Source organism: Saccopteryx bilineata, chromosome 6, assembly GCF_036850765.1.
Source record: "Saccopteryx bilineata isolate mSacBil1 chromosome 6, mSacBil1_pri_phased_curated, whole genome shotgun sequence".
Lineage (NCBI taxonomy): Eukaryota > Metazoa > Chordata > Mammalia > Chiroptera > Emballonuridae > Saccopteryx > Saccopteryx bilineata.
Window position 1 is genome coordinate 24,157,298 of NC_089495.1, and position 17,471 is coordinate 24,174,768.

General features: G+C 44.8%; 1 protein-coding gene and 1 pseudogene across 1 annotated transcript in view; both read left to right on the forward strand.

Moving 5' to 3' along the window:
* Positions 1-457: 457 nt before the first annotated feature.
* Positions 458-9,456, forward strand: LOC136309267 (probable ATP-dependent RNA helicase DDX5; annotated as a pseudogene).
* A 349-nt stretch (positions 9,457-9,805) lies between these two features.
* Positions 9,806-17,471, forward strand: part of NRG1 (neuregulin 1) — a 1,091,963-nt gene continuing 1,084,297 nt past the window's right edge. Inside the window, exon 1 of the mRNA XM_066235619.1 lies at positions 9,806-10,559. Coding sequence (XP_066091716.1) covers positions 9,806-10,559 — 754 coding nt within the window. The remainder of the gene's footprint in view (positions 10,560-17,471) is intronic.

The following is a 17,471-nucleotide window of genomic DNA, read 5'->3' on the forward strand; positions in this document are numbered from 1 at the left end:
TCTTTGAAGTAAGCCATTGGTATTTTAATTGGTATAAGCCCAGCTTATTGTTAATTCACTGAGTCTACCTTGTTTTGAGCCTGTGTCTGCTCCAAGATAGGCGGTTAAGCAAGGAAGGCTTCTCTTAGGGAGACTGCAAATTCAGGACTCCGGGATCAGGAGTATGGTTGTTATCTGTTTTATGGTGGGAGGTGTGTGCTCTGCGTGCTACTGGTCAATGATGACTGAGTAGATATCAGTGCCCCCGTGCCTGTCCTGCTGTCCTTTCAATAACCACCAGTGAGGAGCATTGAATCAGGTATAAAGTGCTGGGGATGGGAAAACCTTTTCAGGTTGCCGTCTCACTGAGGACTTCTGCTTCAGATTTTCTAAACTAGTAAAAGTAGTATTTCATATTTAACTACATAATTTTATATGTTCTTTCCCTGCTTGAGCAGATAAAATGTTCCCAGGTAACATGACAACTGCTGTGACCCCCAGTTCCCCTTTTGGTTCCAAGTGGCCACAGAGACAAGGTAAGTTCTGAAGGAAGCACTCACCTTCATTGTCAATCATGTCTACGTAAGTACGTGGTTGGAACAAGTCTGCTAAATAAGTCTCCTTCTAATATCCAAGGAGGCAGCCCACATTTGTTTTGCAAAGTTAGAAGAGAGAAGATTCATGAAGAAAGGGACATGGAATATTTGAATACTGTGCCTCATTGTTTATACATGTTTATAGTGTTGTTATGTAGATTGAAGTTTAAAAAAATTTTTTTAAAGATTTTATTTATTCATTTTAGAGAGAAGACAGAGGGAAAGAAAGGGGGAGGAGCAGGAAGCATCAATTCCCATATGTGCCTTGACAAGGCAAGCCCGGGGTCTCAAACTGGCAACCTCAGCACCCTAGGTTGATGCTTTATTCACTGCGCCACTACAGGTCAGGCCTTTTCATTTTTAAAAATGTTTATTTTGGCTCTGTCTGGTGGCTCAGTGGATAGAGCATCGGCTCTGTGTATGAACGTCTGAGGTTCAATTCCTGGTCAGGGCACACAGGAGAAGTGAACATCTGCTCCTAACTGGTGGTTATTGAAAGGACAGCAGGACAGGCACGGGGGCACTGATATCTACTCAGTCATCATTGACTAGTAGCGCGCAGAGCGCACACCTCCCACCATAAAACAGATAACAACCATACTCCTGATCCTGGAGTCCTGAATTTGCAGTCTCCCTAAGAGAAGCCTTCCTTGCTTAACCGCCTATCTTGGAGCAGACACAGGCTCTCTCTCTTCTCTCCCTCTTCCTTTCCCACAGCTAGTGGCTTGATTGGTTGGAGCATGGCCCTGGGCACTGAGTATAGCTTGGTTGGTCTGAGCACTTTGGCTTCAGGCACTAAAAATAGCTCAGTACTCAAGCATTGACCCCAGACAGGGTTGCCGGGTAGATCCTGGTCAGGGCACATGTGGCAGTCTGCCTCACTATCTCCTCTCCTCTCACCTAGAAAATAAAAATGTTTATTTTATTGATTTTAGAGAATGGAAGGGGAGTGAAAGAAACAGGAACGTCAATCTGTTCCTTTATGTGCCCTGAGTGAGGATTGAACCGGCAACCTCTGTTCTTTAGGACACTGTTCTAACCAACCGAGCGCTCTGGCCATGGCTGTAGATCGAAGTTTATAAATCTAGAAGTCTTGGCAGTGGTCTCAAAGTTTGTCTCTCCCCTAGCAGCGTCAGTATCAACTGAGATCTTGTTAGAATGCAGGTTCTCGAGCCCCAGCCTAGACCTCTGCACCAGAAACTCTGGGAAGGGAGGCAAGCAGAGCTATTTGATGAACAAGTGTTTCCAATGCACAGTAAAGCTTAAGAACCCCGGTGTTAGGATGTTCACAAGAATGAACTTTTTTGTGTGTTTGTCTTTTTAGAACAATTGTGTGGACAAATTAAATTATATTTTTGAATAGCATTTAATCACACTGAATAATTACTTACACTTTCTCTCAAACATATGTTAATCCTATTGGAAATGCTATTCTCCCTTCATTTAAAAGGGCCAAAGAGGGTAACATCCCTCCAAACTAAGGGTGCTCTCAACAAGGAAGACTCCAAGAATTGAAATGAAATACATGTGCAAACAGTTTTTGGTAGGTACTGAATCATTTTTAACAAGGCCGCCTTTGTGCAGAAAACATCCCCGAGAATTGTCCCTTGCCACTCAGCTGAGAGAGGAGCAGGAGGAAAGGTGGGAGTAAGGTACGGGCACTAAAACATCACATTAAAAAAGGCATTACAAATATAAGAAGCAGCTTATTTTAATCAGAGATAAAATGCTTTGTAAAGTACTAAGAGGGGATATGTATGCACTTAATGACTTTTTAAGTCAGTGCTTTAAAATTTTATTGTTGTTTTAGTGCCTAGAATTCCATCTCTCTGTGACAGCGTTGGGCAGTACTGAGGCGACCCATGCTGAGCACATTACACATCAGTCCATGAGGCATCAGCTGACATTCACTGAGTCCTTAACATGTGCCCCAAACTGGGGTAACACAAAGAAATACTGAAAATATGTCCCTATTTCTTTTAAAGCAAACTTACAATCTAATTGGAAAGATTAGAGTAAAATTGAAACATTTGAACTCAGTAAAATAACAATCAAAAGTATGGAAGCAGATCCAGACTGCACAAGCAGGAGGCATGCACTGTGGGGAATAGTTCCTCTGAGCGCCTTGAAGGTAAGAAAGGAAGCTTCAGGGGGTAGGTGGACCTCAAAGGACGCTACCTCTCTGGGGTGGATTATTTGCAGAAATGGCCTCCATTCTTCCCCTTCCTGTGTCTCTGCCCCTTGTGGATACGAGTCTTCAGCTCCTCACATTAAGAGTCTGCTCCTCCACTCCTGGAATTTGACTGGCCTTGTAATGGTGATAGTGACGAGGTCCAGTTCTGAGCTTAGGACTTAGGATGCCTTGCATGCTTCTGGCCACTCTGCTGGAACACATCCATCTGCTGTGAAATCAGCCCAGGTTGAGCCTGCTGAAGAAAAGAGACTGCAGTCTTTGAGAAATGCACTGTCTCAGTGGAGGCCACCTGAGACTATCAGCCCCTGGCAGAGCCATCAGTGAACCCAGCTGAGAACAGAAGAACCAACTAGCTGAGCTCAGTCAAAACTGCCAACCCCCAGAATCCTAGGTTCAAGGAATGGATATTGTTTTAGGCCAACACATTGTGGAGCAGTTTGGCATACAGTGGTAGGTAACTGGTACAAGGCCTAAAAGGTGGAGAGAAAGGGAGAAAGTGGGCTAGAACTGAAACTCCAGAAAGGTCAAGAGTCAGAAATGTGTGATGTCAGGTCTAAGAGAAGTGATGGTACCAGTAGGACTGGATGTTTACCCACTTCCTTTCAATGAACCACTAGGAGCATCAGTGTTCAAGAGAACTTAATTGGAGGCCAGACCTGCACTATTTTTAAAAAATTTTTATTGATTTTTAATTTATTGTGTTTACATAGATTCAAGTGTCCCACCGACTATATCTGTCCCCCTTCCCCATGTTCCTCTCAACACCCCCCTTGTCCCCTCCTCCAATGTCTTCCCCCCTTCCCTCCAGGACTTGCTGTCCTGCTCTCTATAATGCCGTTTTATGTATATGTAATTTCACTAATCTCTTTTCCTCCTCTGATCCCATCTTCTCATCCACTTTCCCTCTGACCACTTTCTCTCTAGTCCCTTTGTTCCTGCCTATGCCTCTATTCTGTTCTTCAGTTCACATTGTTCATTAGATTCCTCAGATGAGTGAGGTCATATGATATTTTTCTTTCTCTGCCTGGCTTATTTCACTTAGCACAATAGTTTCCAGGTCCATCCATGTTGTCGCAAAAGGTAAGATTTCCTTCTTTTTTGTGGCCACATAGTATTCCATTGTGTATATGTACCACAGCTCTTTAATCCACTTGCCCACTGATGGACACTTGGGCTATTTCCAGATCTTGGCTATTGTAAACAATGCTGCAATAAACATGGGGGTACATTTCTCCTTTTGTATGAGTGATTTGATATTCTTAGGATATATTCCTAAAAGTAGGATAGCTGGGTCAAAAAGCAGTTCCATTTTTAATTTTTTGAGGAATCTCCATACTGTTTTCCACAGTGCACTATCATGCTGCTTTATGATTATATTTTCCTGAAAGCACTCTACCAGAGCACAAGAAATAGGAATCCCTGCATGTTCAAACTCACCGTGAGCACCAGGACTCCAACCCTCCAAGCTGGACTTTGAGAGAGTGGGGCATTGTTTCCTAGCCACCTATATCCTGCCAAGAAAAAGTAAAATATTTTTATGGCTTATAATCTGATTTTATTTTTTATATAAAAAATCTAAAGCTTATGTGACCTACTTTCAAGAAAGTGCTAGAGACGACTTGTAGAATCCCAGCGTAAAGAAAATTATGAACCTCATTCATTTCCTGGGGTCTCTAGGAGAGTAGCTCAGGCTCCTGTCATCACCATCACTGTCACTACTGCCACCCCGCACGGCTTCGCTGTTGCTGAAGCCACTTCCAGTGACTGGTCATATCTGAGTCTCTCCACTTCATTCACTGCCATCTGCAATCATTGTCATCGTGTTGAGCTCTCTGAGTGACAGAGACCAGACCGGGATTCAGGGTTTGGTGCACAGTGATTGGAGGCAGTAGGGCAAGGCAACTATCAGGAAAGAAGTTTGGAAACCCTGGGGAAAAACTAGTTAAAAATAAGTGGAATCTTGATGAGCTGCTCAGATTTGAGAATAATTTTTTTCAGAACACCCTGAATTGGGTAGGCACACGGTGCGAGATGCGGTACAGAAGCAAGGAAATTACAATTAGAGGTCGCAACTGCTCACGGCCAGTTCTGATTTTTTATGAAGCAAACTTCCCTGGAAAATATCATTGAGGTGATTGCGAGACAGAACTTGACTGGACCCACTGCTAGTCACACTCAGGGATGGCTCATTGTTCTACGTGGGTTGGACGTGATTGCGTAGCACAGACTGGATCTGGGAAAGCATTGTTTTATTTGCTGCCTGCCATTGTCCACATCAATCATCAGCCATTTCTAGAGAGAGGGCTCTGTGCTTGGTGCTGGTACCAGCTCAGAAATTAGCCCAACAACAGGTGCAACAGGTAGCTTCTGAATACTGTGCAGCATGCCTATTGAAGTCTTCTTGCATCTGTGGTGGTGCTCCCAAGGGACCACAAGTATGTGCGTTGGAAGAGGTGTGGAAATTTGTATTGCAACCCTTGCGAGACTAACTTTTTAGAGTGTGGGATAACAAAATGAGAAGAATTGTATACCTTGTCCTTGATGAAGCAGATAGAATGCTTGATAAGGGCTTTGAACCCCAGATAAGGAAGATTGTGGATCAGATAAGACCTGACAGGCAAACCCTAAGGTGGAGTGTGACTTGGCCAAAAGCAGTACGTGTGCTTGCTGAAGGTGTCCTGAGAGACGGCAGTCCACGTAAGCACCAGTGCCCTGGCACTGCGTGCAAACCAGCCTTCTTCAGATCGTGGGTGTGTGTCCTGATGTGGAAAAGGATGGAAAACTTAATCGTCTGGGGGAAGAGAATAAAACCATTGTTTTTGTTGAAAGCAGCATAAAATGTGATGAACTTACTAGGAAAATGAGGAGAGACGGGTGGCCGGACCTGGGTATCCATGGTGACAAGAGTCAACAGGAATGTGACTGGGTTCTAAATGAATTCAAACATGGAAGAGCTCCTATTCTGATTGCTTACATATATGGCCTCCAGAAGGCTAGTTTTTCATATAAAGGTGCAGTCTTTGTGGCGCGTCCTCTGTGGAGTCCTTGAGGAGGATGGAGGACTTGTGATTGGCTGGCAGCTTCCAGTTGATTAGAGAGGTGAAAAGCCAGTAATCTGTAAAAGGCAGAACGGACCATCTCTGCCCTGTAAGCTGTTCTCTCTGGGGGTGGGGTGAGGTGGGGAATGGAAGTTACCCTCCAAATTCACAGCCGTGGTGTTTCTTCTGCCCCATGCTTTGCATAACTGCCGCAGTACAGCTTGGTTTCCAACTATTTACTGTGATCTGTGAGTCCCTGAGTTCAATGACTTTGCTGAAATGTCAAAGCAATATTTCTAAAATTCAACATTCGGTGAAATTTTTGTTCAAGTTTGAAGTGGAGAGAGCAGCCTTAACAGGTACTGAGCCTTTTACAGATTGGTGAGCAGTGGCACCTGAGCTCAGAGCCGGTGCAGCTTCCCACACGTGGTTGGGGGGGGGGCAGAGTTTCTGCCACACCTGCACAGTAGTCGTCATGTTGAGACCTGACACGGAGACACAGGCTCAAGTGAATCCTGGCTTCTTGGAAGTGCTTGCTTAGACAAGATACAGTGCACAAAAACAACTTTTGGGGGACAGGTATCTTTTTCTTACAGCTACATTTGTATGATCTTGGTAAGACAAGTAGTGTGGCCAGAATTTTGAACTTCTGATGAGTGTGTAATGCAAAGGACCATGTATATTTTAATTTAAAAAATCCTCAAAATGAGCACATGAAGAGGTTGCTGTGAACCTCCAAGTGGCCCCGCTGCCCAGCAGCATTCAGATGTCACTTGATGATCTGTCAGGGGACTTGTTGATGGGGGAATATGTTAGGGAATACACATCCTTTGACAGGCAGTGTGGGTAATGAGACACAGATGACATGTGCTTTTTTTATTTTTCAATCTCAAAGGTTTTTCTGCAGAGACTGGATAACCATTTTAACTGTATTTTTTGTACCTGTGCCTTCTTGGAAATATAAACGGTCTACTTTCTATTTTTGGTCAGTCTGTTGGCGTGTGCAAGGCTCTGTACATTGCTATTTTGCCACACTGCAACACCTTACAGATGTGGAAGAGGTGAAAATTTTCATCAATTATGACAACTCTAAATCCTCAAAGGACTGATTATATTAATTGAATTGGAAGAACTGTTTGCAGCACAAAAACAGGCACAGCATATGCTTTCTTTTCTTTTCTTTTTGAGAGAGGCAGGGAGAAAGAGAGAGAGAGAGAGAGAGAGAGAGAGAGAGAGAAACACCAAGCTGCTCCTGCTTGTGCCCTGACTGGGAATCAAACCGGAAACCGCCGTGCTTCCGGACGATGCTCCAACCAACAAAGCCCTCCAGCCAGGATAGAGCAATTATGAAAAACAGATTCTTGTTTTTTGGTTTTTTTTAAAAATATTTTTAGAGAGACAGAAAGAGGAAAGGAGAAAGAGGGAAGGAAGAAATAAAGCATTCACTTGTTGTTCCACTCAGCTGTGCATTTGTTGGTTGCTTCCAGTGTGTGCCCTCACTGAGGATTGAACCTGCAATGTTGTTGTTTCGGACAACAGTCTTAACCAGCTGAGCCAGCTGGCCTGGGCCAGCATATACTTTCTTTACACCTACTAACATAAAACAAGTGAATGACCTTATCTCTGTGCTTCGTGAAACTAATCAAGCAATTCATCCTGAAATTGCTTCATTTGGTTGAAGACAGAGGCTCAGGTCATTGTGGGGTAGAGGAGGCATGAAGGATGACTGTTGGGACAGATACTCTGTGGGCAGAAGGGGTGGATTTAATGCCTTTTGAGACAAGGAAAATTATGATAAAAGCCTAGTCTGCTTAAGACCGATTTTGGGGCGAAAACCCAAAATGATGCTTACAGTGCTACAAATTACACCAATGGGAGCTTTGAAAGTAATTTTGTGTCTGTTATTAGACCAGTTTTAGGACTGGTAACCCAACAGGGACTTACCAGAGTGGTCATGATAGCACTCAGCAATATAAAAGTAGTGTTTAAAATGTGCACATTGGTATGAACCAACAGGCACACACGTATCCTGCTACTGCAGCTGCGCCTGTTGATAGGTTATCCAATGACAACAGGATAGTCTCAATAAGACTTTAGAAGTATATGTGTAACTGTTTTTCATAATTGCTCTTTATATCGTGTGTTACCTGACAAGATAATTATTTAAGAAACACAGGAAATGCAGGAATGACTGCAGTACAGCAGTAATGGTGCACTTTTCACAATTTAAGTAGAATGTTTCATAATACTCCTAAAACAATTTTTAGGGTTTTTTTTAGGGTTTTTTTTTTGTTCTAGAAAATGCGGGAAGTGTTTTCAGAAAGGTAAATATACAGTGATTTAATATACTATGAATGAAGGCAATGCATGGCCTTTCAATAAAGTTATTTGAAGATCACCCCCTCCCAAAAGAGTATTATGAAGCATTCTAAAGTACTTTTAAAATCTTAAACTTAAATTCTTACAATGTAGATCTATTGGCCATTGGATAACAACTTCAACGTGTTTTATTAGGTCGCTGAATATAATTAATATAATATAATATAATATATGTATATATATTACCATAAAAAAGCCTAAGAGAAATATTTTCCTTTAAATGCTAAACATGTGTTCTCTTTCTGTTGAGTACTTGCTTGAAAAGAACGTCTTGGGAGATGATGGATTCTTGTTTTAAAAGTAGCTCCTTATATTCTGCAAGACAGGTGGTGGGAGTGGGGGACAGACTGAGTGGGGTCAAGTTCGGGGGGGCGGGCTGGGATTCGGATGGAACACTGTTTAACGTACCGCTCCTCATGTCTGGGGGCTTTTGTTCCAGTATCCACAGAAACCTCTCATTTTATTTCAGATATTTTTTTAAATGACTAGTTGACAAAGTGCCATAAACTTTATACAAAGCGGCCTTACTGAGCAGCAATGCTCATGTCAGCAGTACCACACAGAGCACTCAATCACGGTGATCCCGGAATTTCAACCGAAGGAGAGGCCAAGGGTAGTCACGACTGAAGTGTCACGAGAGAAGGGAGGGAAGGCGGCGTCATACCTGAAGTGCTCCCGGTGCGTGCGTGCGTGCGTGCGTTTGAAGGAGAGGAGCGTGAAAGTTGTTTAATTGCTGCTAGTCTCCCGTGAACATGTTGCTCCCTTTGCCTCTCAAGTAACCAGTTCACCCAAAACTTTTGCGCAGCGAGGACCCGCACCTCCCGCGTCCCCGCTGGCTGGCCAGCCCGCCTCCCCCGCGCCGGGGCGTCCTGCGCCGGAGAGCAGGTCCCCGCTCGCTGAGGCGTCAGCTCTCACCCCCAGCGCGTCTCCGCAGCCCACTCGGACTGCAGCCGGTGCGCCGCCGGCCTCCCATTGCAGCAGCCGGGCCGGCGGGGAAGCCGAGGCCGCGGAGGACCGAGTCGGCATGGGGACGGCGGGCGCGGGCCGAGCTCGCCGCACAGGGAAACAGGCCGGCGAGGCGCAGGGCGCCACCGCCGCCGCCGCGGCCGCCCGGCGGTTTCCAGGCACGCAACCCCGCCTCCAGGGCGCTCTCCCCGGCGCGCTCGCCCGGCCGCTCGCTGGCAGCCCCAGCCGCCGCCGCCGCAGCGCTTCACACAAAGGACTGCCACCCGCCGAGCGGCTCCTCCACCTCCGCGTCCTCCTCCTGTGACAGCAGCCCCGACAGCAGGGCTCGGGCGCGGCGGCGGCGCTGGGAGGACCTGTCACCCAGGCGGTGGCAGTGGCTATTTTTTTTTTCCATTTTGCTTTAATTTTTTTTTTTTTTTTTGCCCTTGTACCTCTTCGCCTTTCTGTGGTTCCACCCACCTCTTCCCTCCCTTCCTCCTCCTCCTCTTCCTCCTCCCATAAACAACTCTCCTGCACCCCCCCAATAAGTAAATAAAAGGAGGAGGGCAAGGGGGGAGGCGGGGTGGGGGAGAGGAGAGAGGAACAGGGAGGCAGAGCGAGGGAGCGCGGCAGAGTCCGAACCGACAGCGCGGAGCCCGCACGCGCCTCACACCATGAGATGGCGACGCGCCCCGCAGCGCTCCGGGGGTGCCGGCCCTCGGGCCCCGCGCCCCGGGCCCGCCCGCCGCCCGCCGCCGCCGCCGCCGCCGCCGCTGCTGCCGCTGCTGCTGCTGCTGGGGACCGCGGCCCTGGCGCCGGGGGCGGCCGCCGGCGACGAGGCGGCTCCCGCGGGGGCCTCGCTGTGCTACGCCTCCCCGCCCAGCGTGGGCTCGGTGCAGGAGCTGGCTCAGCGCGCCGCGGTGGTGATCGAGGGAAAGGTGCACCCGCCGCGGCGGCAGCAGGGGGCACTCGATAGGCAGGCGGCGGCGGCGGCGGCGGGCGAGGCAGGGGCGTGGGGACGCGAGCGCCGGCCGCCAGCCGCCGGCCCGGGAGCGCTGGGGCCGCCCGCCCGGGACCCGCTGCCCCCCGCCAACGGGACCGTGCCCGCCCAGCCCGCCGCCCCGGCGCCCAGCGGCGGCCCCCCGGGGGACGAGGCGCCCTATCTGGTGAAGGTGCACCAGGTGTGGGCGGTGAAAGCCGGGGGCTTGAAGAAGGACTCGCTGCTCACCGTGCGCCTGGGCGCCTGGGGCCACCCCGCGGTCCCCTCCTGCGGGCGGCTCAAGGAGGACAGCCGCTACATCTTCTTCATGGAGCCCGACGCCAACAGCAGCAGCCGAGCGCCGGCCGCCTTCCGAGCATCTTTCCCCCCTCTCGAGACGGGTCGGAACCTCAAGAAGGAGGTCAGCAGGGTGCTGTGCAAGCGGTGCGGTAAGTCCCGCGCCCCTGGGGCGTGCTGCGGCCGGGCGGCGCGGGGAGGTGCGAGCGGGCCGCCGCGAGCGCGCGCCGGGGCTCGACGGCTGCGGGGCAGGTGCCGTCTGGCGAGTTAGTTCAGTCTCGGGCTGGTAGACTTATCTGTGCAAACCTCAGAGAAGGAGTTTTCGCCGATTTGATTCCACAGGCAGCACCTTCTCCAGTTTCCTGTTTTCTAGGCTTTGCCATGGGGAAAGAGCCCAAGTTTGGTCCTTGGTTAGGGACGCGTGAAACTTTTCATTCCCTTGGGGTTTTTTGTTCACCAGGCAGAAAGGAAATGGCGGGTTGCTTTCTCCTGAGCGCAGCACTGAACTTGGCTTTGGTTGGGAACTGCTGATTACAGGCTGCCGTGCTGTTGATTTTCTTTTGAAAGAGGAAAGATGAGTCCAATAGGATTTTAATGTCTTGCCTTCACTTTGGAGTCCCGAATGGTCAGTCTTGTGTCTGCGGAGGGCCATGGCGAGGAGAGGACAGCCCGCCGAGATTCCTCTGACTGTGGCAGTTTGGGGTGAACTCAGTGTCCGCCAGTTAGGTTCAGTCTGTACCTTGCGAATATGTGCATGTGAGAAGTACAGGGTTGGGGCTTTTTGGTGAACTCATCTCGAGCATTTTTGTTTTCACCATATTTTGGTTTGGAGTATATTTTTGGCACTTGAGTGAATCAGAACAGACGAATGCAATTATGGGGCTTCACGTATAGGCCCTGAAGAATTTTAGCAGATAAGTTGAGCACTGGATCTCCCAGACCTTTTCGGATTTACCACCGAAAAGCATTCTTTTTATAGCTCATTAAATTGACCAGGTGTGAGAAATTACCTGATAATCTAATTACATTTCTGAGGTGGCATGCCATTTATAAAATAATTTCCAGGTTCTAAATAGCTGTATAATTTTCTGATTATCGCACAATCACTAAAACGTAGCAGGGTCTCTTCTCGAACCATAAATTAACATGATGACACATCACAAATTCTAATATGCATAACAGCTTTTTCCTGGGTCTTTATGTATCTGTCTAAGAGATGGTTGGGCTAATTGAATCTTTACAAAACTCACCATCATTCCTTGGTCAGTCTGCCTGAGATGCAAAGTGTGTCAGTTCTTTTGAATCTGTATCTGGGATGGCCAATTATTGAAATTTGTGGTTAGCATGTGTGGTAATTATATCCTGCAGTTAATTAATATCTAATAACTTGGTTTTACTGACAGGAAACAGCATTGTTCATCCACCATTTCCTTATCTTAATAGTGCACTTTGGGTGCCAGAGACTTGTTAAGACTGCACCATTCTGTGGACAAGAAGCTGTTCTCAGGCAGTGGTGCTGAAGAAAGCTGAGTGACGTTGGGATTCCCTGGGTCTGGCTGGGAGATGTCACTGTGAAACATGGGGAATGCTCTGTTGGGAGTTGTCTTATTAGGAAACACACAAGTTCCACATATACTGCAGCATATGTTATTCTGTTAGAGGGTCTTGAAACAAAACCTTTTTTTTTTTAACCCTTGCTATCGTCCAATCTTGACATTATATTATATGTAATTCAGGATGGATTTTGCCTTTAGCCCAAACCATCTGAGTTGCGAATTATTAACTGTACGTAGCGGAAAGTTAATGTAAAGGAGACTGTAGTTAGCAATGATGCTTAGAATTGGGGGGTGTTACTAGATTAGCAAATGTTGACTTTGTTTGCCCTTTAACCAGGAATAAATGCTGAGCTTCATGGGTCAAGTTCTTATAAGCGCCTAGAGGATGTTTGGAAATGGAAAAATCATGTTGTCTGGAGTAATTCTATCCTATTTTTGTGCCTCTAATGCAAAAAGGCTTTACTGAAGGTAGTTTTGCCCTTTTGTGTGCCAGTCAAACAAAATACATAGTTGTAAGTTGTGGCATGCTATACAGAACAGGGTTTTCTTTTTCTTTTTTTCAATGAACTGGAAATCTCCCTGTGTAATTGAGTAGATTAGGGAACCATGAAGTTAGTGCTCTAGATTTGTGTAATTATTGTGTATGTTTGGTGATTTTAGTATTATTACTTTAAAGTAGGATATTACTTGATACCTTAATTAATAGATGTAGCTAAAGACTAACTGAAATTGTGCTAAAAGTTTCTCTTGCATTTTTATAGACATAGTAGTTATTGCAACATTGTAGGATACAAGTAAATGAGCTCTTTTATATAATGTAAACACAGTAAATCTGTACTTGAAATGTTGGGTGTAAAAGTGTGTGAGAACTTGCGCATTTATCCGGTTATGTGGTCACAGTTAACAATGTCATTCAGAACCTACCAGGCAAAGGAACATAAACAATTGGGAGAAAAAAATTACAGAGAGAATTGGGGCTGATTTGTCCTGGTTAAACTGCTTCCGGAGTGCTTTTGGTCAGATTTCAAGGACAGTGATGGAGCAGAGGCCTCTTATCCAACAACAGGAGGTGCCCTGGGGGCGTGATGGTTGGGTTCCTGCCCGAGCCCTGGCATAAGGCTGGAGAGGGAATATGGCAAAGTCATTTTGCCATCTCATACCCTGGGGAACGGTTTCCAGCTCTCCTGCGTTCAGCTGCAGTGTTGTTTTCTACAAGTTGCTCACATGCAACAGATTAGCTTCAGCAGTGAGCTAATAGAAGTCTTCCCTGAGGTTTTTATTTTCTTCGTCTTCTTTTTTCCCCTGAAGCTAAACTCCTGAGTAGTGTCTTTAAAAAAAAAAAAAAAAAAAAAAGCTCTTTTCTGAAAATTGGACCATTTGAAACAGAAAATGTTTAGTGTATTTTGGAAGACAACACAGAATTTCATAGATTGTTTGCTTTATACTTAAAGTTTGTAAATTACACGCCCTTTACAGCTATTTACAGTCCTGACAGCCTTTGTCTTCTCTCTTATTCACTGAAGAAATTGAAAAAAAATATTTCTAGGTTTTATATTTATCATACTGCAAAATAATTTGCTGTTCAATTGTATTTCTATTACTCAAGCAAATCATTGTTTGAAGGGCTTTGTTTTTAGTTTTTAGAGCCTTGCCTTTGTTCTAAGCAGAAGCTAATTTCCAAAAAGGAGTAAGAATACTGATGTTGAATAACATCTATAATTGGTCCATACAAGATTTGCATATCAGTTGTGTTCTTACAAGCCAATCTAAATATTTGGTATATCATATAATAGTGAATGTATTGATAATGTAAACATGTTTATCAAATATTTACGGTAAGTAGCACTGCTTTTTTCTAGTAGTCTCGATAACTATTTAATAAAGTGTGCTGACCTTATAGTGTTATGAAAATGAGAAAAATGCAATAGGGATTTTCCAGCCAGCATTGAAGAAAATTATTCTCAGTAAAAGCTATATTAAGGGAGTAGCAATAGGAATAGATACTGCTTGACTGGTTATATTTCATAAATACACAAGTAAATTTAATTTCCCAAGTGTTTGTGACTGCTCTCTTTAAAATGTATAAATCTAAAAAAAGTATAAATCTTACTTTCAAAAATCTATACTATATATAAAACACTTTTTTCTGTTGAGTAGAGAAACTCTGTTTTTTAATATTTATGTTAAAAAATGAAAGCAAGATAAGTCATTTGGGAAAACAACCCCTTAAAATAAAAAATACATATATCTTTAAAGGAGAATTTAAATATTTGAATTAGAATATTTTATAAGTACTAAGGGATAGTTCTTATCCATTGTGGAAGATCCACAAATCCTCCGAATCTAGGGAATGTCTTACCATATGTCTTAATATATTAGGTTAAGACTGGGAAGCTTAAACAGCACTGAGGGTCAAAACAATGAGCTATGTTCCTGCTGGCCTATATATTTATAGCAAATGAGAGCAAAAGACGTGATTGGGCAGGTCAATGCTCTTGTAATCTAGTCATTGTTCAGAAAATCTTCTTTGCTTTGATGTCCATTTTCCTGTATTTTCTTAATTACAAATGTAACATCTTTTAAAACCTATTTTTTTTTAAAATTTTGGTGTCAATTTATGAACTGGCCAGATGTCCTAACATCTTTAAACCCTCATCTATCCTCAGTACTTTGCAATACTTGGAGTTTTGTTTCGTTGTTTTTGAAGTGCTCAAATGATACGAAAAAATTATCTCTATAGATAGCTCTGGGTGAATGAGTATTTTGCTTAGCCTTATAGAAATAAGTGATAATAATGAAAACAAAAAGTATATAATGAGTGGCAGTGGTAGGGATTCACTGATTTTTATATTCCTTGGAAGTCTGTAATGAAAAAAGTATATAATGGAAACAGAAGGTAAAAATTTAGGGTTCTTACTGACTCATGCAGTTTGTTACCAAAAATAATAGTGTAAAATGCCTTAGTCAAAATTTTCATAAGAAAGTGAAAAGTAATTTTTAACGTTCTTATTTTTAAATAACTGAAGTGGCTATTGTGGACAGTTTTCTATCCATATATGAATGCTCTAAATTTGTGCATGCCTATGATACTTTGTGCTTTTATATTATCATACAATAACTTAAAAATAAAGTAACATTTTGAATGATTGTATGACCTAACTACTCTCTCTAGGATCAGTCACTTTTTAGTACTTGAACTGATTACTGATATGTATATTCTGTCATACTTTTACATCTGAAGTCGAATTATTTGAGAGTTTACAGAATACAGACTGAAGTCTTGCTCGGTTGAGCTCAGTACATTCCGGAGCCTGTGTTTCTGTATTGTTGAGTGTGTGTGAGGCAACTTTGTTTCTGAAGCTTGCTTCCTGGCCTCCACCCCCAAATGATACAAAGACATTTTGATGAAGTTGGACACAGATCCAATTGATAGGAAACAATTGCTCCCAAAATAGACTTGCCATCTAGGAATCCTAGAGAGAGATGCAAAAGTGGTCATTTATTACTATTATTTGTTGTTTTTCAAGAGAACCAGCGTGTGTGTGTGTGTGTGTGTGTGTGTGTGTGTGTGTATTTATTTTTTCCTATGGCAAATAGTTTCCTTGGAAACTATATCCTATCCTTTGTTCACCCCATTAGAACCTAGTAAAGTTTATTTATATTTTTTCCATAATAAGTAACAAAACAAAGAGAAGCACTTGAGTTCACCTGCAGCTTGAATGGTACGTGGGAGATGGTCCTGTCAGTTCCTAACTCAGACTTCATAGGTGTTTGCCCTTCCTATCTCCGTATGAGGCGACCTCAGAGAAATGCTTAGGTAAGTGTGAGTGGACTCATGGGTGGATCTTTGTAAGAGACCAAAGTGGAGGATTGCTGTTCATTATCACGCTAGCTAACCCTTCTTTTGACGTGTTGGAATTAAGCTGTGTGGGTTCAATTATGTAGGAAATGGAGGTTTTAGATTGCCAGATGGTGAATGTAGATGGTGTCTCTCTGTTCCTGGTAGGCTCTTGTCCATCCCATCAGGACAGCAGTGGTAACTTGCACTGCATCTCCACTTCAGAGGCTTTGCCCTGCAAAGCCCTTGGCTCTGGCCTTGGATACGCGCACCAGTGTGCTGGGACCTGTAGGAGAACAGCTCCGAGTGATGTGCATGATTCAAGAGCCGGTAGCCACATTTCAGAGGTAATGCTGGGCCAAGAGAACCCAGAGGATGGAGTCGTTTCCTTTATTCTTGCTCTGCTTTGCCAGAGTATGTGAACTGAACTGAACTCTGCACAAGGAGACATTCTTATGAGGGCACTCTTGGTAGTGGGTGTATCTAGTCTTGGTAGAGGGTGTACTGTGGAGCCCAGGGCATGGGGGGCAAGACATAGGAGAAGTACAGCATTGCTTTGCTAAATTTGCAAAGCCTACTGTCATTCCAAATGTTGTCTCTAATCTGGGAATTTCTATTAAGGCAAAAGAAGCTAAAACATTGAGGGGCTTACTGAAACCACGAGGTTGTAACTACCACTCATTGAGTTTGTATCTTTTTTTTTATTTTTGCCTCTTTGTTATACACCTCTAACTTGATTTCTATGTGGAGATTAAATACCTTTTCAATAATTAATTAAATGAGTACGTGACTAAAGCACCTTATGAGAGCTCCTTAGATAGTGGCAATCACTGTTTCTGGTTAAATTTTCAAAGACAAGGAAAAGCCCCTGTTCTGATGCGTTCTCCTCAGGTCTGTCACTTGGCGAGGTGGATACATGTAGGGAGGAGCGTTTGGAGCCGCATTTTACCAGGACACCGTTTTCTCCTCTTACCACCAAAGGCCTCGCCTCTGAGTCGACCTTTGGGCTTCAGAGAAAGGCTATTTAATTTCCTAAAATCTGTGATTCCTCCGTTATTTATGAACGTCGTGTACTCTGTGTAGTCTGTAGTTCCAACTGGGAAAATTTTTTTTTTCCTCTCAAATTATTGCAATGCATTTTGGGTGCTAGATCCTGGGACTCAGAAACTCTGTGTTCTTCCCCACAGGTGTTTCCTTAACTGAAGCTAGACAAGTACCTCTTGTATCCCTAAGAAGTAATACAAAGAGATTTTGGATGAGTTACTTTTCCCTCTTTCCCCCTTTGTGTTAAACATCTCATCAGCACTCGGTCGGCCTGCAGGTGGATGGCCCGTCCTTGGTCCTTTGGGGCTTGCAGGGATACTGACACCCCTCTCTCCATTTCCCCATTGGCCCGGAGACACTGCTGGCGGATGGTGCTCCGCCCCCGTGGCAGCATATTCTGTCCCTGCAGGGGTGTCCTGGCTGCTCCTCTGTACAGACACAGTAACTGTCTGCTGAGGGCGAGAAGGATGGCTGTGTCTGCTTTCAGCGGAATTCACCTCCAGCCCTCCCGTTGGCAGGTGCCTCCCGCCCTTAGGGCTCCTTGGTGACTGCCGGGGTGGCGGCGCTGGGCTCAGAGTCAGTGTGCTGCCCCTCCTGTCCCGTCATCAGCCCAGAAAGGCCATGGC